The sequence below is a fragment of the Pleurodeles waltl genome, chromosome 5, assembly GCF_031143425.1.
Source record: "Pleurodeles waltl isolate 20211129_DDA chromosome 5, aPleWal1.hap1.20221129, whole genome shotgun sequence".
NCBI classification, from domain to species: Eukaryota; Metazoa; Chordata; class Amphibia; order Caudata; family Salamandridae; genus Pleurodeles; species Pleurodeles waltl.
This window is the reverse complement of record NC_090444.1, coordinates 579,403,229-579,428,554: the sequence shown is the minus strand read 5'-3', so window position 1 is coordinate 579,428,554 and position 25,326 is coordinate 579,403,229. Positions and strand designations below refer to the sequence as shown.

General features: G+C 42.2%; 1 protein-coding gene across 1 annotated transcript in view; it reads right to left on the bottom strand.

Moving 5' to 3' along the window:
* The window catches only part of RYR2 (ryanodine receptor 2), a 2,714,825-nt gene that overhangs the window by 1,015,029 nt on the left and 1,674,470 nt on the right, over window positions 1-25,326 (bottom strand). Inside the window, exons 41-43 of the mRNA XM_069234403.1 lie at window positions 25,135-25,249; window positions 16,667-16,799; window positions 4,606-4,709 (exon numbers count right to left, since the gene is read on the bottom strand). Coding sequence (XP_069090504.1) covers window positions 4,606-4,709; window positions 16,667-16,799; window positions 25,135-25,249 — 352 coding nt within the window. The remainder of the gene's footprint in view (window positions 1-4,605; window positions 4,710-16,666; window positions 16,800-25,134; window positions 25,250-25,326) is intronic.

Genomic DNA, 25,326 nt, shown 5'->3' with positions numbered 1-25,326 from the left:
TTTGTCAGACGGGTTACTCTGTCAGAAAAGTGACAAATATCTGGTCCGCTGTATTACGAGTGCCATTGGATATAATACACCTATAATATGGTGGACTTCCATCACATTTCTGACAAAGTTATCTGTCTGCTGAACTCTTAATCAGGCTCTAAGTCCTTTCTAACAAATCTTAGAAATTAAATGCAGATCAGCAGTGCCACACAATTCTCCCAATGTGGTCTTGGTCCATACAATAGGCTTCTTTACTCATCTTGAAACGCAATATAGGAGGGAAGTGATGTAACAGTTTATATCTTTTCAGGCAAGACACATAGATTTGTGTTAAAAAGCACCTTCCTGTCCTTTGTGAGTGTCCGTGTTTTGCACCCTCATCTTAATTTAACTGATACTATTGTTAAATGATAAAAGAGAAATAATATTACTGTTGAGATGGGAATGTTCCATGCATGATTAACAGATGTGTTCTCCTGCTCAGAGTGCCAGACTGCTTGTGAAACTGGTATCCTGACTTCTTATCTGGCCATGCTAATCTAGCACAAGTGTCTGAATCCTAGGACTGACCCTGGTAACTCAAAGTCTGGAATCTTTTATGTGACCTGGAGAAGTGAACCATGCAGCCCCATCACAGCAATCATTAAACTACTGTTCATGCATTGTGTAGATCACAAAGTGATGGGTGAAACATAGAAAGATACAGCAGATCATTAGAGTGGCCAGTGCTTCTTCTGAATGACATGAAGAGAATAGTATAATGGCTTCTCTCATATAAAGTTCCACTGTTACATGAACCACAGATCCTTGCTCTGGCAGTCTGTGTGCAAGTCAAGTGCATGTATATACAGTAAGTGTGAAGGACATTTATGGTAGTAGGACTATAAGTGTGGCAATAGTCTGAGCACTAGGGGGGTGATTCTGATTCTGGCGGGCGGCGGAGGCCGCCCGCCAGAATTCCGCCCCCATTATACCGCTCCGCGGTCAGAAGACCGCGGAGGGTATTATGAGTTTTTCCCTGGGCTGGCGGGCGGTCTCCAAAAGACCGCCCGCCAGCCCAGGTAAAAACTCCCTTCCCACGAGGATGCCGGCTCGTAATCGAGCCGGCGGAGTGGGAAGGTGCGACGGGTGCAGTGGCACCCGTCGCGTATTTCAGTGTCTGCAAGGCAGACACTGAAATACTTTGCGGGGCCCTCTTACGGGGGCCCCTGCCGTGCCCATGCCACTGGCATGGGCACAGCAGGGGCCCCCAGGGGCCCCGCGACCCCCCCTACCGCCATCCTGTTCATGGCGGCTTTCCCGCCATGAACAGGATGGCGGTAGGGGGGGTCAGAATCCTCATGGCGGCGGAGCGCGCTCCGCCGCCATGAAGGATTCCCCCGAGCAGCGGTAAGTCGGCGGGAGCCCGCCGACTTGCCGCTTCTGACCGCGGCTGAACCGCCGCGGTCAGAATGCTCGTGGGAGCACCGCCAGCCTGTTGGCGGTGCTCCCGTGGTCGGTGGCCCTGGCGGCCACCGGCCGCCAGGGTCAGAATGACCCCCTAGGTCCAGTGGAATGCATTTTGGATGGTCTCTGGTGTAAAGTGGGGCAAGATAGAAAGTGGCTGGAGGGTGAAGACACAGACACTGAAGTAAGAGAGGATGAAGGCAGGACTTCCCTTGGTAAATCACTAAGGACCTTGCTAGTAAAGGGCTGCAGATTAGGTCTTTCTCACCACTGCCATTTATTGAACTGTAGGGGTCAGGGGCGAGACTGCCATTTCTGCTGTTCAAGGTGAGGTGATTTCTAGCAGGACATGTTGTTTTGTCTGTCCCTGATTAGTACTTCTTGTAGATTATGACAGCCAGGTGCAGAGATCTCACCTTTCATTATGCCCTAGTTTGGGATAAACCTCCCTGGAGCCAGAATAATGATTACCTGCTATAAGAACCTTCACCTTGCATACAGGTGATTGCTGTGGAACAACTAGAATATCACACTTGATAGAGAACCACCAAAACCGGTTCTAAAACCTTAGACAGTGAATCCACGTCCCCTGCCTGTATAATGTGTACAACAGTGGAATCCAAATCACCCCACTTGGTTCCAATACCATGATTCAATTCAATGTAGTGGTGTGCTTCCTTTGACCAAAGTAAGATCATACTGTAATGGATGAGAAAATTGCAACATCACATCTAATTTGTGGCTGTTGAGCCAACAAGAGTTGATGGAAAGCCTCATACAATTATGGTAGACTAAGTATATTATTACATTTTTCGTAGTACAATAGATTCCCATTTTCTATATCAGTTATTGAATTCTTATTTTTGTATGGTTAAAAAATATGTCATCAGCATACACACTCCAACTGTGTGGGAATTTCTAAAGTTTGGGGTAAAGCTCTGCACTTAATTTATAATTTTGGCTTTATTCATTATGAATAAGTTCAACAATAAGGGAGTGGAAGGTCATTACCCTTTAACAGCTTTGGTATGCAATTTCCACATGTATATCAGTTTTACCTTAACCTAAGTGTGGGTATATGATAACTGTACAGCTCCTAATGATGCAGTAGAATTTTCCCTTGGTTCTAACTTTCCCCACACAAGTGGAAAGCTGCCTCCAAAATTTATGAGCCATAGATTTGTAGGCATAGGAGGAGCAACCATGAGTTTTGCCTTTCTTGCCAAATCTCCAAGCATGAGACAGCTTCAGCTATTTGAGTTCTTACTACCAAAGGTGTTGTTGAATCAAAGAACACCCTGCTCATCTGTCCACTCTTATCAGTTGATTAAGTAATTTCTGACAACAATAAGCTTCTCTCAGCTCAGAAGTCATAATTAGCCTATCTGGAATGAAGCTTGTTATGGAAAGACTTACTATGAGGCCAAGGACCATGATTACTATTTTTCCAATGTGGCAAAAATGTGTTCTCCATCTAAATCTGGAGTGGCTATTTTCAATGAGAAATGCTTCACTTCACTAATGTTTACAGACTCAATAAAGTTTTTCAGACCAACCAATATTGACTATGGGTCCAATTGTTAGATTTGATAGGTTAGTGTGTGTATCCCCAATACATATTAAATATGCGTCTACAATTATAATAAGTTGAGGCTGTTGGTCCCTCTCAAACTGGTCCCAGATCTAAGAACTAAGCATACATGAATAGTCGCCGGCCTTCACTAAAAAGTAATCTAGAGTAAAGAAGCAACTGTTTCAGGAACTTGTTGGTTGGTAAGAATGCCACCTCTTTTTGTACTATTTAGCATAGTGATGGCCAAATGGATCAGACAGAAGTTGTATATTGAGTCTGTCTTAGGCTCCAAGAAAGTAGCGTCAGAGTCTTCACAAGACTAGATATTCTTGACAGTGGAGGGTTCTATCTTAAAAAAGCAAGACATCTTTGAGCTGAAGTCTCGGCTAAACAAGAAAAAACAGCTTGGAAGCTCCAGGGCTATCAACCTAATGTATAACTATTGCAGAGTAGTAAGAAATCCATTATTCAATTTACATAGAAAAAAATGTAAATTCACTAATACGATATCCCTCAAATAGGGCCTGATTCACAAAGGTAAACTTATACTTTTGTGTAAGTTTACGATTTTTTGCAATTCACAAAGCAATTTTACGAGTAAAATCTTTATGACTGTCTATCTTTTTATCAGTGGAGTCTCTGCCAGTGCAAATCTCAAGGGGAGGGGCGGGAATGGAGTTTGGGGTGTGAAAAAAAAAAAAAAAAATTAAAAACTTCCCTCCGCCACGATGCACCCGTCTCCTGCTGCCTCGCGTTCCTCTTGCCTGAATGTGGTGTCCCAGTATTCACTGGGACACCATCACAGGCTCCCCAGTAATCCTGGTGCTGTTTTCATGTTAAACCTAACATGAAAGCAGTGCCAGGATTGGTCTGAGCAGCTTGGCAAGCCACTCAGACACAGACCTGGGGTCTGTGCAGTTTCTCCAGCCCGGCTATTAAACACAGAACAGAAGGCCACCCAAACACACATGCGCACTTAGGTGCACACTCTCTCCTCCTTCCCACTTCCACCTCCCGTGCCCAGCTCCGCTCCTCACTACACAGCTGAAAAATAAAATGATTGTAAACTATTGTTTTACTTTTCTGCTCCTGGCTAAGCCAGGGAGGCAACGCTCCTTCCCCATAGAGAAGGAGCCGCCCCTGGTCTCTGCGTAGTCTCCGCACGCCCCAAAAAATGCAAACTTACACAAAAGTGTAAAATTACCTTTGTGAATCAGGCCCTTAGTGTTTAGAATTTGATCAAGCCACATGTACAGTGTCATACAAAAGTCATGTAAATCCATGCAATTTTTTTTTTGATTCTGTGAATGCAGAAAATGATTGGTCCTCATTTCAATAATATTACACCTTTCAATTTTTCTGGGAGTAATCTAAGAAAATTCAATATCGTGAATTGTCATTGTAGAGAAGGAGATGCACAGCCCCTTAACAACGTGCATTGTTTTACCAGAGGCAAAATAACACTTCAAAGCCTCGTTTACCCTGAGTAGCGAGAAATCAAAACACATAGGCAAAGGAAAAAATATCAAATCCAATGAAAACAAGACTTTCACAAATTTAAAACCACACGGCATGCACACATCACTAAGCAGTACCTTCTCAAGGTCAGGCTCCCTCAAGGCTAAGGCAAGTTCGTTATTGTCCATGACTGATGCTGCTGCGACATCTAGAGGTGTCGACCCACGCATTGAGGGAGAAGCTGTAATTGGGAAAACCATATTAAGTCAAAATGAAAGTGAACGGATCAGTAAGCGAAAAAGGTTATGTTGCTATCCTGTATCTTAGCACACTTTTAATAGCTCATTACGTAACAAGTGTATTACATATTATAAGCACATTTATTTAAATAAGGGACATATGTATCATGCATTTTTGTGGGTGCAAACTGTCCAATTGGCTCGTTTGAGACCCCAAAAATGCATTTTGGTATGTATGAATTCTAATCTGCGATTCAGTCACGTTACCAAATCGCGATTTGGAATTGCGAATACATAACGATTCAGTATGAGGAAGGGCGTGCCTTCCTAGTACTGAATCGCAGCAGTATGTAGGAATGTGTAGTGACCGAAATGGGGTCGCAAAACATTTGCATTTTACCACTTACTTCAAGTAGGTGGTAACCCATTCGCAAACAGGAAGGGGTCCCCAAGAGACCTCTTCCCCTTTGTGAATGGTAGCGAAAACAGTTTTTAAGAGCAGGCAGTGGTCCCGTGGACCACTGCCTACTCTTAAAAAATTAAAGGAATATTTTTCATTTTTCTTTTTTAAACGCATCCTGTTTTCCTTTAGGGGAAATGGAATGCATTTTTAAAAAAAAGATTGCTTTATTTAAAAGCAATCATAGACATGGTGGTCTGCGGAACGCCCAGCAGGTCACCATCACTCTGATTTTAGCATTTCCTAATGGGTCGCAAATTGCAATCTGCCTCATTAATATTAATGAGGTAGGTTGATTTGCGTCCCTTTAGGAAACACTAAATGAAACTCATGGAGTTTCATACATTCAAATAGCGATTACCTTATTGCGATTCACAGAGAATCGCTATTAGGTAATCTCAAATTTAAATAATAATACATCTGGCCCCTTATCTCTTAAACTGTTCAATAAATATTGCATTAAATGAAACAAACAATGTCAAAACCAATTGGTCTGGCTTATTCGAGGTCTGTGTTCTTTTTTATTAGAAATGCAGGGACAGATGCTGCAACTATCTTTCACAATGCAGAGATCTCGCGTTGTACCATTCACATGGCTGCTAAGTAATTCAGTGTAGTTTGTGACAACTTCAGCCATTCCTCCTTTTAATGCCAGGGCACTTCATGCTCTATACATTGCAATGGAAGAACTGGTGCTCCCATTGGGGGTGTGTGAAATTTGCATAATTTGTTTTTGAGTAGTTACAAAATATTACAGCAAAATTACGCTTAATCAAGAAAAACTAAATATTATGACGTTCTCAAGGATAAGGTAATATAACAAATTCCTGGGAGATTCGCAGTCATATCATATTATGTCACTTCCTGTAATGTCAATAAGGTCAAAACGTATATGATGTCACTTCCACTAACCCTCCTTTTTATCTGAATCAATGCCAATGGTGCTATCATTCATAAAAACCCTGAGGTCACCAGTACATTTGTTCATTTTCAGTGCTGAAACAAACTGAAGCAACCAAATTCTTTGTGTCCAAAAAATATTCTTAATCATTTGCTGCAGCTAATGTCTAAGCTTTTCTTTAAAGGATCCAGAAAGTAAATGGCACACCGTCAGAACATGTGACAAAACATTCTGTTCTTCAGTCCTAGTGCTACAAATGTTACCAAGATGTCTAAAACTCTTTTGTAGGACCTAGGCCCTGGGTTCAACAGGGCTAGATTTCTCTAGCTATGCTTCAGGGCAACAGTCAAAGACCCAGTCCCTACTTTACAAAAAATGGATATCTTCCTTTGGGTGCCCATAATGTAGTTTATAAGGTACCAAAGCACAAGTAAATGTGGGAGATAGGCTGAGCTACTCTTTCCAGCAAGGGCTCCAACTGCATTACAGTCTCAACTCATCAGATGGTTTTTCTCCCAGACTAAATTTTGTGTCCTTTATTCTACTGTGGACTTCAGGGGACTAGCTTCCCTGACCCTTGAAAATAACTTCTAGATATTTGGGTTCCTCGGGCATTAGGGTAGTACGACAGCTCTCTTTTTCCCCTTGGCTTATCCAAATTCTTTCAATGTTCTGACTTCTAGGTTGTGGACCCCGAAAGTATAGTAGTAACTCAGAAGTGGTGGGCGGAAGGCCCAAAATCTTTCCTTACAAAGTACCTATCTTGTTTACTTCCAAACTGCATAGTGGGTCTTCTGATTTGTGGTAAAATGTATCCCAGAAAATATGCCTGTGTGGCTGTGAGAATGCACTTTTAAAAGCAGATTCACACTATATATATGGTTTTCTGACATAAACATGTTGATTCTAAAAGTTTTGGCCTGGCCTTGTGTTGTCTTAGCTTCCCTTCCATTCCATTCCACTGATTAGTACATGCTGATGATTCACCAGAAGTTGCCTTTGTTCTCCACTTTAGGCGTTTGAGAAATTTGTGTAATTTGCTTTTGCATAATTACACGAAATCTCCGAAACATTATGCACACTTATGCATAATTACGTGAAATGCAAAACCTAAGCACAAAATGTATCCTCATGTCCATTTTGAACTCAAGGACGCATTTTGCACTATAATAGTGCACAAAAGACAAGCACACCCGCTAAGGCGGGAGGCTCTTGTTTATTGAATCTCTGCCCGGGGTGGGACTTCATCCCCCAGGCTCCTTCACTTGACTTTGGGCCATTTATTGACGCTCCTCTCGCACCGCGCGGGACGCGCGATAAGGCGGGAGGCTCTTGTTTATTGAATCTCTGCCAAGGGTGGGACTTAATCCCCCAGGCTCCTTCACTTGACTTTGGGCCCTTTATTGACGCTCCTCTCGCGCCGCGACAGGCCCGTCTTCACCCATCATCACCCGATAGAGGCCGGGCAGGGCACACTCCTTTGTAAGAAGTAAGTGCTTCGAGGGACTTCATCCTTGGTTCCACAGGGTTTTGTTCTTACCTTTCTGTTACTTTTATTGCTATATGATGGGGAAATGGAAAGCTGTAGACGCTCCTTTATCACTGAGTGGCACTAAAAAAAAAACGCTCCAGCAATCAAGTGAGTCCTGTAACCACCAAAGGAACTAACTCTCTAGACGAAATTGACTTACTGTTTGAAGAGGATAGGGGCCATTCTAAAGAGCAATTCTCACTCACCATCCATTAAGAGGGGTACATCAGGGAGGGGGAAATTTCCGGAAATATTTACGAGGAGGAAGAGGATGCAATCAACTTATTCCACTGTGGAGACTGCTATAAATGAGGAACCCCATGCCCCCAGGGAAAACTCCCTGCTTCTATCATCTGAAACACCTTGCAGTGTCCCGAGGGCTCCGTTTTGTCAGAGGGGCACCTCCTCCAAGGGCACTAAGGTTTACCCCCTGCTAAGCCCAGTGGTTAGGGTGGTCCCTAATATATTGTATACAAATCGGTTTGGGCCATTGGCGGAGGATGGTGGTCTTCCTGCTTGTATTGCATATTCTCTGCCTGGAGTTGCTACTGATGATAATATCCCGATTAATCCCCCTCCTGACTCTGATGGACTGCAATTGCTAGACAAGGGAATTGATTTGGCCCTTGTTCTTCAGAAGGTGGACGAAGTTAAGACTTTGGTTCTATCACTAATGGGATCAATGCAGGAGAAATTGATGCAGAAGTGTGGTTGTAAATGTCAGCCGACCAATGGGAAGGCAAGGGTGGGGTGGGAGCCCTGCTATGTCTAAATTAAGGTTAGAAGCTGATACCCCCCCCCCGGAGATAGCTAGGCCTCCCCTCTCAGATAATCCACCTATATCTTGTGCAGAGGGTCACCAGTTAGAGCCCGCATGTGTAAGGCGGAAGCATAATAGAGCTCCTAACATTAGGGATTCCCTGGGGAACCATAATCATATTGCTGTCCAACCCGATGCTTTTGATGATGGGCCCAGGGGGAACGCCGCCCCCCAAGTTTGGTGGGGTGGTTAGCCTTCCTGCACCTCCTATCAAATTTTCTAAACCTCCCATTGATGCCATTTCACAGTACAATGCTAGCAGGCCTGTCCCTATGGACCAGGGTTTAGGTTCAAGAAGTAAAGATAGTACTATCTATATGGTCGATGTGCCCAAGCTGCCGTTTGGCTCTTTTGAGAACCACAAGTCCTTGATTAACAAGGTCATTCACTGGCTACGTGCTCAACATAACTGTCTCTCAGTCATTCGTAATAATATCCCTAAGGTGGGCAGATGTAGCCATTTGGGGTCAAACTCTGACTTTATTTCTGTCTGTTTTGCTGACAGGTTACTGGTGGACCAACTTATGGACTTTGAATTACGTACATGCGATCTTAGGGATATGAGAGGGGTTGGCATTAGCCTTGCATTAAGTCCACCCAGCATCTGTCCAACTACATCCTGCAAAAGGCCAGCCTCCATCCAAGAATGTGAACCACATATGGTATCTAAAACCCCTCACTCATTGCCAGTTATTGAATGACTAAATGTTGATCAGGAGGTGCATCTTGGGGTATCTAATGGGGATATGCATGTGAAGGAGGCCGCCCGCACTATTCTTGGAGTCGAGCCAGCCAACCCTGAGCTATCTATAATGACATGGAACTTAGCTGGACTTGATAGGAAGTTGGGAGATCCAGAGTGGATTACTTACATCAATATCAGGCTGTGTGCCTTTTTCAGAAGACTTGGGCTGAGGAGCAAATCTATATAGATGGGTTTCTCTCGTATAGCACCCTAGTTCAACCACCAGAGAAGGGTCAGGCCGTGCTAAAGGAGGCCTATTGGTGCTTTTAAATAAGAAATTGCAATGTGACCATTTGTTATTAAAAATAGATTCAGTTGATCTAATGGGAGTACAATTCACATTTCATCAGGATTTTAAGATTATTTTAATTAAAGTTTATGCTCGGTCTGCTCCCTGGGGATCCGAGTCCCAGACTCTAGTCCAATTGTCTGAATTTTTTGACACTTTGAACCCCTCGATCATTTTAGTAATAGCAGGTGACTTGAATTGTATTTTTGAACCTTCTATTTTGAACAGAGGATTAACGGACGAAGAAGATGAACTCTGGGGAATCCCAAAGGTAATGAATCACCGCTAATGTACTCGTTCCTGCGTGTCCTCCCAGTTGGCTTCCCTACGTTTAAAGTATGGTCTTAGGGCTTGTAATGGTCGCACGCCTTCTGATTTCAATGCTGTGCCGACATTCCAACGAGGTATGTCTTCCAGTGTAATCAATTATTTTCTAGTGGACGTTAGGCTGTGGCCTTCACTAAAGGACATGAAGGTGGAACCCCGGTGTGAGAGTGACCATAACCTCTTGCTTCTTACCTTGCATGGGGATGTATTCGGAGGTCACTGAACGATCAACATACAGTGGTTCCATCTCCACTGCTGAACAACAATCATATACGGATTCGTTGGCCAAAGGTGTTGTCTAACCCCTATTTGATAAGAGGGATTTACAAATTGTTTGCTGATAAAATGGTAGCTTATACGAAGCTAATAACATACCCATTCTTAATATTCATGACGATATGCTGAAGAAATTACAGAGTTTTTTTGTTTTACAAAAAGACTTGCTCTAAGCCCCTCGATGCTAACATGAATAATAATGGATGGTTTAATGCGGCCTGCACTAAGGCTAAGTCTGCACTGAAAACTGCTATTATGATTGGCTTCCTAGGGGAGATCCAATCAGCTAGACGTGTATACAAGGAGTCTATAATGAAAGCAAAAAAGACATGGGAAGACTCCATTTGGCAGAAATTGCTTGATGCAATCAAATCTAACAACAACACGATGTTTTGGGAATTACTGTCTAAAAGACAAAGAAGGGGCAAAAGTAGTATCAGAAATCATATACAACCTGAGAGTTGGGTGGATCATTTTACCCAACTTTATGTTACTCCTTGTAATTTCTCAATTCGTAACCCGCAAATTTGTGATTCAGTTTCCCCATTGCTGGCCAGTTCGAGTGACAGCCTAGACTTATCTAGGTTGGGCATTCATTTCCCTGAGGGTTGCATCATTTTTTCCATAGAGGAAACCACAGCTGCAATTAACTCTCTAAAATCAGGTAAAGCACCTGGCCCGGATAAGATACCGGGAGATTTATATAAATCAGAACCAATTATTTGGTCCTGGTACATATATATGATTTCTAATAAAATTGCTGCAGGTGGTGCAATCCCGAGTACTTGGAAAGGGGCTGAAATAATCCCTATCTATGAAAAGGGTAATGCAAATCTCCCAGCTAACTACAGACCTATTAGCCTCATTGATAACCTACAGAAATTTTTTGCTAAACAACTCGTTGGCTAATAAGTTGGGTACAAGATCATCAGGTCCTTTCCTCATTACTGGCGGGCTTTCGTCCAAAAACCAGTACGATAGACCAGGCTTTTGGGCTGGTGCTTCAATATTGGAAATATGTAGTCCTTGTCAAGCAACAATCATATGTTGTTTTTGTGGACCTTCGATCTGCTTTTGACTTGGTCCCAAGAGTACCCCAATCAATATAATCCATCTCTTACAGCGGCTGCACGAAAACACATACGTGCAAGTGAGATGGGGCAATCAAGGAGAGTTGGCAGAAAATATTCCTATTCAGAGGGGAGTTCGTCAGGGTTGTGTTCTGGCCCCTATTTTATCTACCTTATTTATTAATGAGGTGGTACAAATACTGTCCTCCAGTAAGAATGATGCTCCACACTGAATATGCAGAAAATCCCTATCCTACTTTTTGCTGACGATTCCCTTCTTATTTTCAAGACCCCTATGGGCCTCCAAATCCTCTTTGATAGATTTAAATCATTTTGTACGGACTATGGTTTGGAGTTGAACGTCAGTAAAACTAAATTAATGGTGTTCAGCCCTGGACCTTGTAGGAGATGCACTATTAACTTGGATGGGATTTTCCTTAAGTAAGGTTGGATCAATAGATTACTTGGGTGTGAGGATATCAAGAAACTATATTGGGAGGACCAGATCAGCAAAAGCGTGGGGCTTCTCCAGCACAGAGCAGCCGCTATCCTGCGATTTTATAAAAGCTCTGTATCCAAAGCTGTATCCCCAGCTATTAAAATCTATTTGGCAAAAGTGCAGGGAGCGGATGCCTACGGTGCTGAGATGTGGGGTTTTTCCAATAGTAAAAAACTTTCCATGGGTGAAAACAATTTTGCCAGGGCTTTAATTGCGTGCCCTTGTAGCACACCCCTGACCCCAATGTTTCTGGACCTAGGGTTCAATTATATAGCCGATTTGATAGCTTTAAGACCCTTACTTTTCTGGATACGGATCTGGACTGTTCCTGAACTCGTCATATATAGGGATTCCCTTCTTGACTTACTAAAGAGACTGAACATGATTACTATCCCATGGTTTAGAATTTGTGTCCATCTGGTTCCATTCTTTGGGACTGGGAAGCTTCTGGGAGAACCCACAAAATCTGGAAAAATCCCACAAAACTTGAAAACAGCTTATTGGTCCTATGTAAGAAATGATTCCATCTGTAGTAAACCATACGGTCGGTTGACCATTCTATTTATTGATTTTAAGTGGTACCCCCAGTATGAACCATATTTAGATCTTATACCTGATTTACTGGGTAATGGCCTGTATGCTCGCTTTCGTTTTGGGAGTCTACCGCTGTTGTCCCTAACAAGAAGATGGGGACCAACCTCACTCTCTGATTTATGTCCAGCTTGCTGTGGTAGCTCAAAAACTGTTGAACATTTTATGTTTTTCTGCCCTGCTTATTCCATTCCCCGGTCAAAACGGATTTGTACAACTTGTCGAGACCTTGGTTTGAATCAGTGTCGTACAGCTATAAGGATTTTAAAAAGTAATTCTTGCGGTTAGTAAGTTTCTTGTGGCCGCATGGCACACACAAAGCCGTTTCTTAAATAACTCCTCTTGATCAAATATTAGGTATACAAGTATTTTATAGTTATGACGTTTAAGGCTGTATTGTATTCGTTTTATGTTTTTTTATTTCATACATGTTTTAAATTTGAATTCAAATTATACTATGATGCTTTGATAGTTATGTCCACTGAATAAAGCTTGCTTTTGATTGACAAGCACACTCCCACTTTCAACACACTGTCATCAAACATGCTGGTTCTCAGCTAAGATTAGAACACACTTTGAGTTACTGATCCAGTCTTCAAATCCTTAAATAGCTCCTCCCTTAAAATCCTCTCCTTAATCCTGTGCAGATACATCCCAAATTGTACCTTATTAAAACCCAAGTTCACAATTGTTTGGACGGCATTGCAAATGCAAGTTGGAAGAAACTGGGTTTTTGGTTGAGAGGGGTAAAAGCAACAACCACAATTCTTGTCAGGGTAAACTACAAACATCACTAAATTAACCTGTCCTTAACCCTCTTGGAGCTTGGTACAAAAGCAGCTACACTTAACTTAGAGGCACTGTTGAAAGAATGTATACAAAATTCAAACAGTAATAAGGTGAAAACACCACACAAGAAAAATCCCACACCAATTTAAAAAGTAGATTCAAATTTGACAAATAAAATGACAACAAAGCAAATTAAATCCAGTCAGTAGATTTGATGTAATGTTTTTTTAAAGTTTTAGTGTAAAACAGCGCCTAAAAGATCAAAATGCCAACGGAGGGCATCTAGTCACGTAAGATTGAGGCAAAGTCAAAAGCTATGGCCAACCACGATTCAGCGCGGTTCAGATGCATGAAGTGGATTGGGCCTGTTCTCAGCTTGCCTTCGAACTTTTGAAGAAAAGTTCCGGAGAAGTTAAAGTTCAGCGGGGCACGGCAGTCAGTGGTGTCGGAGGAGGAGGTGCCATAGTCGGTGTGCCTCTGGATAAAGTCACAGTGATTCAGACTTTGTCATTTTTGGAAGCTGAAAATATCTACTGGGATGAAGCTGCAGGCTGCAGCCAATGTGGGATCCATGAGGCTGGATAACTTTTCCAGGAGGAGCAGCTAAACAGAATCTGCTACTGAGGAGAAGCATGGAGGTGGAACTACCGCAATGTCAGGCTGACTGGCAATGCATCTTGGGTGGATCATCGAGCAAGTAGGTCCTGGTCTCCTGTCTGTTCACAGTCCCAAGTTTGAGGTTTTGGCTAGAGAAGCATCTTAAGCATAGCTTTTAAGGGTGCAGGAGTGGTTGGCCATCACTTGGGGGTGCGGGGCAAGACTCACCTCAGGCAGAGGTCAGGTGCTGGGTTCAAGGTCTCTGGAGGTTGTGTTTTCCCTGTATCTCACACAGGAAGCCAGCCAACTAGCCCTTGGAGACACTCCAGAAAGGCAGGCCTCTAGCAGCAGGGCAGTCCTCTGATGTTGCAAGGTAGGCTTCAAGCAGCAGGGCAGTCCTCTGGTAGCAGCAGGGAAGTACTCTAAAGTACAAAGCAGGCTTCAGGCAGCAGGCCAGTCCTCTGAAGTACAAGGTAGTCCTTCTAGGTGTCCTCTGCAGGTCCAGGAATGTGCTGAAGAGTTCATATGGGGGTCCAATATTTATACCTGGTGCCATTATTTGCAGTGAGGGAAAACTCTAGGCTACCCCCTGTTCTGTTCCGGAAACGTCCTTCTTTCCCCTGCTCAGGCTCCAAGTGGTCTAGGGTGACACAAGGCTGGTGTCAAGTTTCTTTGTGAGTGTGCTAGAGGCAGCCCTTTGAAATGCAATTAGGGAAGGGAACGGCTCTGCCAGCCCCATTCTAAAAGGATGGTCAATCCTGCCAGCACCTAATCCCCTGTTGTCTCACAGTCTAGGAAGAACACACAAAGGCCAGCTATTCACAATCACATGAACCAGGACACATGCTGCAGGCACCAAATATTTAGGACAATAAGATTCAAAATTTTCAAAAAGTGACATTTTCAAAATTGTGATTTAAAATCCGACTTTCCCATTAAATGCAATTCTTTGAGACAAAACATGACCTGTTTAAAAGTAATAAGGTAATCCAATGTTATCCTGTAGGAAAGGTAGGCCTTTCAGTGGTGAAAAATTAATTTGGGATTTTTTCACTACGGGACATGTAAAACCTAAAACCCATGTTCGACCTTTTAAATACAATACACCCTACCCTATCGGTTGTTTAGGGCCTACCATAGGGGTGACTTATATGTATTGAAAAGGGAAGTTTAGGGCTGGAAAAGGGAAACTGAGCACTATACATTTTTATAATGTAAGCCAGTATTTTCCTATGGGAGAGCGAGCTTTGAGACAGTGGAAAACACCTTTATGACTTTTTCACTGCCAGGAAATGAAAAACATTACATATACATATCCTGCATTTTAAATAACGTGTACCCTGCCCTAAGGGTATTTAGGGCCCATGCTAGGGGTAAAAAGGAAGATTTAGGTCTGGCAAAAAGGTTAGCTTTTCCAGATCAAAGTGGCAGTATAAAAACTGCACTACACACAGACAGCAATGGCAGGCCTGAGATGTGTTTTAAAGGGCTACTTAAATGGTTGGCACAATAAGGGCCACAGACCTACTAGTAGCATTTAACTTACAGGCCCTAGGTACATGTAGTAACGCTATACTAGGGACTTATAAGTAAATTAAATATGCCAATTGGGTGTAAACCATGTTTAGAGGAGAGAGATTTAGCACTTTGGAACTGGTTAGTGATGGTAAAGTGTAGAGTCCTAATGCCAACAAAAATGAAATTCAGAAAACCAGAGGGGGAAGCGGGTCAAGTCCAACAAGATGCAAAGCAGAATTTCTATATTTGAGCAGGTCCACGCGTTTGCCGATCACATAGTGCAATTTTTAGTTATTCTGTCTACAGTTGTTTTCCTAAATAAAGATAACTTTCTTTGCTTTACTTGAACCTACTGAATACCACAAATACCTTAACACTGTAAAATGTTTTTCTGTGCCAGTTATCTGGAAGGAAGCTTTTCAAATCAGAGGGCCACATAACACCATCATGTTCAGCAGATACAAGAAAATACTGACCTGACGCAGAAACATTTGTCATGAGTAGTTGTGTCTTATTACTATGCCTCGTTTGTGGTAAAGATGAATATCAAAGTATGGACCAAAAATCACACTCTGAGTATTAAACAACTCTTACTCCTAGCAATGACGAAGTCACTCCCACACCTAGTGTATGATACACCTACTCATAGAAAATTCTCTTTGAATCAGGCCTGGATGTTTAAAGCCATTGTGAATTGGGCCCCAGATATCATTGAAGATATTGGGAAGGAATGCTGGAACTGTAAGAGGGCAGGCTGCTCATGTATCAGGTGCTGTAAGTACTGATAAGCATAGCAGTCTAACTGTATTGATGCTAGGTTCTTGACTTCCCCAATTCTCAAAAAAGCTTTTAAAAATAGAATTTACTTTTATTTTCAAGCAACTCAGTAGGCTTATTATATTATATATCTGAAGAGAAATAACATGTGGTCCGTGTCATACATTCAATGCCACTCATTTCGGGCACTGACAGTCCTCCCTAAGTTGGGTAATTTGTGTGCTAAATTGCAGTCTACCCAGCACTAGAAGCAACAACACTTTGCTGTCCAGTACACAGTCACCCATACATTATATTATTTATTTTATAAAAGCTTTATTTCAAATCATATACTAAAACAGTAAAAATATTTAAAATAATTTGCATTAAGGAAGTTGCAACACAGGGTTACCACAGGCCCTCACACTCTCCAGGGTTCAGGGGTGGCACCGAGTTGCTTGTCCTGGGAGACACAAAAATGTGGAGGGCCATCAGCCACCTGTCATCTTCACCCTGAAAGTCTATCTCGGTGTTAGGGGAACCTTAACGTACATCTTAGGGAGGCCTCTATGGCTTAGTTGCAACCCTAGTTTACAACAAACCTGTTTGTTCTGTAGTTGAATGTGACTGAAATGACTTGTAAAGATATACAATTCTACGCTAAAATGTATCACTTCCATATCCAGTGATGGTACTTTTAGTCCTAAACTACTGTGACACTTACATGAGTCACTGATAAGAATGTAAATACAATTCGGTCAATTATACTTTGTGAAATAGGACCACTTACCAAGACCAACACTGCTATTTTCCAGTAAGTAACTTAGGTGATCAAACATGGCTTTTTGGTTCTGCCTGCTTATACGGCAAAAATAGCACAGGAAACGACAGCAATTCGCCACCATCTTTGGAAAAGCAATTTCCTAAGGACAGAAACAAATATTTTGGTAAAAAAATATATGAATTGGCATCCAAACCACATGTGTTTAACAAAGGATGAATAATAAATAACTTTAATCCACTGTTTCCTTAGAATGAAATTTAAAAAGGGACATGGTAGAAGGGGAATATTGGAATGTGGAATTTAGACAGTAAAGGACATCTTGATCTTCCATTTTTGGCAGGTTTCACAAGTAAACTGTGGGCTACACCAAGGGGCACAATACCTGAGATACTGTTACAAAACTACCATCAAAACCTAAACAAACTTGCTAGCAATTGTGCTAAAATAAAAGAAATTCAACACTGTTATCGCCAAATGATGGAGACTTGAGGGCAGCAGCCACAGCACCCCTCCATCAGCCTAAACCTTTGAGATACTAAAAGCATCCCGTGTATTCAAGCATGCTATCTTCTATTTCAAAGTTATTGTACTTGTATGAACTACTGGATTTTTCTAGTGGCAGTTAGTGTCAGTTGAATCATACAATGAATTGACTCCATTGTTTGTTGAGATGTTGTGTAGAAGTATGGTTTTAGCTTATTTACACAGGATTTTCCAAGTCAGTTCAAATTTTGAAGTTGATGGTGGCAGGTGGGTGACTACCACAGCTTGCCTAATCATTCTGAAGTTAGCCTTCGAGAGATAAATCTTAGCTTCTTAAACAGTGTAAGCTGGTACCACTCCCTTTTCATTGTTTTGGCAACAAGTCATTTTTATGGGTGAATCCAAATGAGCTGGCATTAGTGGAGAGCTGACGTGAACTCCCCCAGGGTCGTATGGAATGACCAGTCTTGGAAATGAGCCCTTCTAGTGTTCTTTGTAGATATTCCACCTCCCACTTAGAATGAAGCAGATTTGGTAGACGCTCATAGGCACATGTTTCTTTATCATTTATCATTTTGATTACTGTGCTTAAGGCCCATTGTTAGGAGATAATTGAATTAGTCTGTGCTAGAAATGAGGCTTCTGGTTGGCTAGGGTATGCACCTAAGCCAGGCAAAACCCACCAACTCTAGTCACACCCAGGATAACCACTGCTCACCCACTTGGTACTGCCAGCGCTCCTGTGCTTATATTATCAACAGTACAGTGGGTTACCACTCACTAGGCGGAGACCGGGAGCTCCGGCACTCCTAATATGGAAAATGCGGTATTTCCCACTTGCAGGAGCAGGGCCTCAGGCGAGGTTTCCGTCCTGACCCACGTCTAGCTAAGGCAGATGAAATGGCCCCAAAGGTAGGCGACACATTCGTGGGTGGGGGAAAGGGCATCCAGTTCCCTCGATGATGCAGGGAGATCTTGCTGGGCCCGATGCATGGTGGGAAACACAGGCAGCTGCCCACGCTCAACTCCCTCCTGGGAACGGCTGGGTGCCGTACCAGCAGTCAGCCTCAGTGCAGGGTGATAGTGGGGAGCCTTCCTTGGGATTCCCCAGGCACAAAAAAACAAAAAAGGGGCCACTGGCCGCGGATGGGCGGTGCAGCAGCTCGTAGCAGCTTGGCTCCTTCTGGTGCTCTGGTGTCTTTTGCCACGCGTGAGGCTCCTTTGTCAGAGGGGACGAATGCAGGTTGTTCTCCTGGGCGGTGACACAGACCTAATCCGAACAGTGGAGCGGGGTGCCAGCAAGGTTGGTGGCGCTTCGCTCCAGGGCACTACGGTGCTCCTCCGGTCACGCTGTCGACAACAGCGGCTTTCATGCACTGAAAGAAATGAAGGAAGAAGTGCTCCACTCATGCTCCAAGGCCCCTAAAATGCTCTCCAGAGCCAGGGGGAGTCACAGAGCACTCTTCAGGTAGTGTTAAGGGGCACAGCAGTAGCAGTCAGGCCAGCACATACCAGCAAGGGGGGCTGGGGTAGGGTTTCCTCCTGGCACTCCAGCAGAGCCAGGGAACTCTGGGTCAGGGAGTACTGGTAGCAGGGCCCAAGCAGAAAAGCAATCCTGTTGAGTCCTTTGGGCCACCCAGCAGATGCCAGGCAGCACGGCAACAGGCAGAAGGTCAGTCCAGATGAGTCCTTGGTGCAGTCCAGTAGCTCCTCAGACATAGGTTCAGTCCTGGTGCTAAGAAGTGCTCTGAAAATGTGGGGGAAAGCCCCCTGCACTTATACTCATTTTGCGCAGTCTCCACAAAAGGGGGAGAAGGGGATCCAACCAGTACTAATTGGTTCTAGGAGAGTCGCCTTACTCTTACAGCACAGGCTCCAGACATTAATGGGGGGGCCCATTGTGTGAGGCCAGGGAACAGCCTTTACAAATGCATGCATGCCCGCCTCTCCTTCTCCCAGTCCATGAAGACCATTCAATATACAGATGCACCTCTGTGACACCTCTACCCAGCATGTGTACAGGCTGTCTGAAAAGTATGCACAAAGTCCAGCTGTCACTCAGCCCCAGACATGGATTGGAGTCAAGCTGAAAAACACAAGAGTTACAAGCACAGAGAAATGCCCACTTTCTAGAAGTGGTATTTCTATAATGGTAATAAACAATCCACCTCCACCAGTAAGTAGCATTTCTCACTACCATTACAACCAAACCAAACATGCCTATGCTACCCCTCATAGATCAGACCGTACCACTCAGATATAAGGTAGGGCATTTCCAATTGAATCCTATGAGCAAGGCAGCACTCACAGCAGTGAGAAACCAAATAGGCTGTTTGTCACTACCAGGACAGGACACACTACTAGGCACATGTCCTGCCTGCTACATATATAGCACCCTGTCCATAGGGCTAGCTAGGGTCTATCTTATGTGTGACTTACATGTAGTAAAAGGGGAGTTCCAGGCCTGGCAAGTAAATTTAGATGCCAGGTCCCTGTGGCAGTAAACTGCACACGCATGCCCTGATCTAGCAGGCTTGAGACAGGTATGAAAGGCTACTTCTGTGGGTGGCACAAGCAGCGCTGCAGGCCCACTAGTAGCATTTAATTTACAGAACCTTGGTATAGGGATACCACTGTACAAGGGATTTACAGGTAAATGCAATATGCCTATCAGGTGTAAGCCAACCATAACAAGTTTACATGGGAGAGCACATTCACTTTAGCACTGATCAGCAGTGATAAAGTGACCAGAGTCATAACATCAGCATAAAGGGTCAGACAAATAGGAGGAGGAAGGCAAAAAGTTTGGGGAATGACCCTGTTAAAAGGGCCAGGTCGAATAGTCTGACACAAATGTTTTGATGCGGAGATAACCTAGTTGAACACTTGATAATCCTTTTCTGTTCAAGTAAGATTTGTTAAAAACAGAAATAGCTTTTAAAATGTTTAGTGTTTATCACATTTCAACCCTTTAAGAGGAAATGGTCTTGAGAACTGAGGATGAGATCTCTGTATCGATGCATTGGGCCGTGTCCATTTTCGCCAATGTTTTTGCTGGCTAGGAGATTCCAAGGCGTTTTCTGCACAGATCTAGCAGCGCTACTCATGATGAGGGCAAATGTTTTATAGGTGCTGTGAACATCGGAAATGATGTGCCAATACAGAGCTGCCCATTTCACCCTTAAGCAAAAGTTACTACATGAAAAGATTACAATCAAGGGAGTAGCTCGAAAATTAAAATGCCCACCACATAGAATTAAAGTTTTAATGACACAGAAAGAGTGAAGCAAGTAGATCTGACCCTTCTTAGAATTGTTCCATCCACCTTTACATCACCCATCTATGCAATAATCCTCCTATCCATTCATTCTATCTCCATTCTTGCATGCGTTCACCTTTCCATTTGTTCAAGCTTTCATCATTCCGTCCATTTCATTCCCTTACCATTCCATCCATCCTTTTACCCATACCTCCACCACTTAATCATCCAATGGTAGTCCATCCACCCAAACATCAAGCATCCATGCATGCATGCATGCATCCATCCATTCATTCATCCATCACATATGAATCCTTATCTTTTGTGACGTCTGTCCTATGTAGAATTTATTGCACAGGCAGGTTATACTATATACAACATTACAAGTTTTGCAGTTAGGAAAATCTTTCAGTGGCACTATGGTGGCTCCATGTGTAAAGGTTTTGAATTCAAGGCGGAATGGCAAGTGGCACTGACCACATCTGAAGTGACCAGTTAAGGGTGTTATACCCCTATGTTCTGGCGATGTGGCTGGTACTTTGTCTAATGCAATGGCTGCCCTAACCAAATGATCTTTAAAAACATTGTCTCTCATAAAAAAAGCAATGGTGACGCTTAGGTAAGATCACCTGCTGACAACACGTTCCTATGTTTCTTAACGCAGCTCACAACAAAATTGGATACAGGTAAAAAAAGTGCAAACATACCTTAATATTTTCAGTGTTTGGTTTCTGTTTTGTGTCAGCAAAATATTGCAATCGCAGTACCTGGCATGTTTAAAAGAGCATTTTACCAAGTGTCTTGTGTAACTTTTGGATATCAATTTATCTGATACGATTTTAGCCTCCCTAAAAAGTCACTCATTGGTAGCCATTTATAGAAATTCTTTAAAACTGACTGTAAAGCAGTGAATCGAATCATGGTCGTCAGTGGAAACTAGAGAATTCTAACAGAGTGTTTCCTTTAGTAGGTTTGTGGTACAAGTGGTACATAGTATGCTGTTGTTTACTTTCACCAAGACCTCTAAGAAAGGGATTTCCTTTCAGTCACTAGTCATAGTGAAGGTCAAGCAATTACAGTTTTGATTCAACCTTTGTTGAAACAAAGTGAGTGGATCTTGAGCCTCTTACCAAATTGAAAATATATCATCTATGTATCTCTTTCATATTAAAATGTGTATTCTTAAGAGGTTAAGTAGTGTCAAAATAATAGAGTACTTAAGATTCTTCATATACAAAATGACAAAATTTGGGGCAAGAGCATCCCCAAAGGAAGTGCCCTTGATTTGGAAAAAGAAATCCTTGTCAAATTTGAGACATTTTCAGTCACCGTCAGATTCAGTAGATCAGTAATGCAAGAGGTTGGCACCTGAGGTGGTCTGGGTCTGGTATTAAGCAGGTTGTGTATGACAGTTATCCCATCAGACTGTGGTATATTCATCTAAAGGGATTCAAGATCCATTGTAGTCAACAGACGCAGTCAGTTGGTGAGAATGGCATGTCTTCAATGACATTTATAAAATCTATAGTGTCTTGAATATAACTTGGAAGCCAGTGGAGTGAAAGGTTTAATAAAAAATCTATATATTTACCAATTGGTCCCAATACTGAGCTAAATCAGGAGACAATCGATCTACTCAAAGGGCATCAGCATTCTTGTGTACCTTGGGTAAGGTATGTGTAACAGGTGTGCATGAACTCTTAACATTAGGAAAAGAAATTCATTTTTACTTAGATAACCTTTCTCTCTCGGGTCCTACGTTAACCTGCAAATCTCTGCTTGAATCTCTGTGGTAGTACCCTTGTCAAGTCTGGTTTAATGTTCTGTGAGTTATTAAGCTGTTAATATATTTCAGATTTGTAGGATTTCTTATCAGGCCTGATTATGAGTGATGTGTCATGTTTATGTGTTTCTAGTGCCAAGCATTCCTCTCTCATAATATGGTACAGTGTAAAGACTTTCATCTGTTGTAAGGCATGGATGTCTTTCAAAACAAGTTTCTCAAAAGTGATCATTTCAGCAGGAATACCACTGATTGAAGGGCAGAAAGTGGATGGGGGAGGAGGCCCGTAATATCTATATTACTGTTGATTTCACTATCTCCAAAAAATGCCCTGTGTCTCATTTTCCTAAAGAAATGTCATAAGATCAGTCTATAGATCTGGCATGTTTGTTCTTCCGGTGTACTGTACCACTTTTGGCCCTTCCCTCTGCCTCTGTTTGGTGGTTATGACTGGCCTCCTCCCAACAAACGGTCCTGGTTTTTCTGATTTGAGGAACCAGTGGTTTCCTCCCCTGAGTCAGAGTTGTCCTCTAAGTCTTCTGAGGTCTCTGAGAAAGTTACAAACTTTTGTTGGCAATTATAACGTCTGGAAAATCAATGAGGCCTTGTGTTCTATTAGTGTAATATTCCTCTGTCCAGAAAGGGTAAGCCTGCTGTCCCCTAAAATTCTGTATGTCCTTTTTTACTTGGGTTGTTCTTTTTCTCTAGTTCTAAATGGGTATAATCATGTATAGGTTTTCAACCTTTTTCAGAGTAGCCTTGTTTACTTTGGTTGTTCTTTTTCTCTAGTTCTATAAGGTGTAGTCTTGTATAGTTTTTCAAACTTTTCTAGAGTAGCCTTGGCATCTGAGATTATGTCAAGATTCTCTTCTGATTTTTTAGCTTTGAGATTTCCTCAAGAAGTTGCTTGCAGTGTTCGAGTATCATATCAATGCCAAGCACCACCCAGTGTCTAGAGCATGTGACACCAATATGATTAATAACCTGTTTGTATTTTTTGTCATCAGTGAAAAATATGTGTACATTTCCTACTTGGAGACCGGCTGGTATGACATTAGCTTTTAAGTGCTCCGTAATTTTAATCATTAACTGCAGACGTGTATTTTTTCCAACATTCTTTTAATTAGTCAGGGTGTACTGTGGAGGGGGTAGAAATATTGTTGGTCTTAGATTGAGGCAAAAATTGACATAGTGTGTGTACCTTACATTAAAAGAAATGAGGAGGAAAAGTAAACAAACACAGAAGAAAACTCACTGGCCTGTGAGAACAATCAAATGTGACCCTTGCAATTTAAGAATTGTACATATTTCAAACCATTGTCAGATTTCCAGACAGTCAGACATGTCATAAAACAGTCAAAAGAACCTATAATCTCCTTCCTAGCTAGCACCCAACTCTTTTTACAGACATGCACACCTCACCATGCAATCTGTCACAGAACCTGTTCACCCATATAACCTAGTCAAAGCCTATCTTCCTGTACTACATTACATCCCTTGAGCAACAATACATTAATACTACATTCCAAGCCATCCTCTACATCTATCTACTTTCTATTGGATAAGCTTCCTTACATGTATTTCCCTTTTTCTAGTTCAGGTCTCCTCAGATGCACCTACAAAAGCCAGATGCACCTAACATTTGTTAAAGAAGGTGTGCAGTGTGGGCCCTATTTTGATCAGTTATATATACACATGGACTATAATCACCCATTCTTCAAATCTTCCAGTGTAATTCAGGACAATTCAGTGAAACAGACGTATCATATGACATGACAGATATCTTATCCACCTCACAAGAAGTGCCACAGAATATAATGCACTTCTAATAAAGCAGACAGGATAGGCATCATGTTTGTACAGGCAGAACCCATCCACTAAACTCTAAATCAGGTTGATTTTTTTAGAGAAGGTGGTGATCCAGATATGTAGCTTCCCTCGGATGCTTTTCAAGGTTGTAATATTTGAAGGATTGCGGACTTTGAGATAAAGTAACGAAATGTCAGCATACTGGTTTATGAAAATATCACTGATTTGCAGATCCCAACAAGACAGAATTTCTACGTCTTTTCACCAATGAATCCCTCCCTCACAATTATACCAAATGCTCTGTATTTTCAATCCTGTTGATATATCTTGCATCGAGGTAACTTTTAACAAATCTTTAGGTTACATCATTGATTTACACATCAATATGAATTAATATTGAAATGGGAATTGCATTATTGCCAGCTTGAATGACTAATGGGGACAATACAGTAATAGCTGGGTTGTCCAATACCAAAATCTTGCCTTTGAGAGTGGTCCTACACGTCACATCACCCTGATTCTTAAACACCTATTCTGGTTACCTTTACAAGTATTCATTGACTTCAAGGTAGCCTGCACTCTGGTCTTTCTCTATACCACAAAGTAAAATTACAGCCCATGGAAAGAGAATGATTGACAAGAGAAAACTCCAGCTTTACCCTCAAGATCCCAATAACAAAAATGATCAAGCCTGCCAAATAGGCTATCTCTTCCTCAGTCCCAGATAATAGAATCAAATACCTGAAAACATTAGATTGAACCTGAACTTTATCTCCTTCAGGAAAAACCTTTTAACTCATTTGTTGAAACGACATCGACCAAATTAATTTAACTGATCTTGCACACCCCTGCCCACTGTATTCTGCTTCCATCACTCTGTTCAATGCTGAACGATTTGTCGCTCTACCTTTATTTTTCATTGAATTACATTATATCTGTGTTCATTTCTAAGTAAAGTTCTCAGTTGCCACTGGGACTCAGTCCATACTACATAAATACCATAAATAAAAAATTACAGACCTACTGTAGAGGTGACACACATTTCTAATATGATACTGAAGCAAGGAAGTAAACAGTTTCACCAGTGTTGTCTTCTGGCTTTAAAGAAGACTGCAGCATGGTAAACAATGTATATCTTACCTTAGATTCCCCTCCTCCAAGCACATTGACCATAACTTCCATCACAGTTTCATGCATTCCCAAGGCCCTCATAAGGTTTGGATGCTGGTAAAATACCTTGTTGTTCATGATGTCACTTGAGGGGAAAAAGGGATGGAAAGTGTCTTGATAAGTTTGTTTGGAAGGTCTGAACATTTATGTGATATCACTACA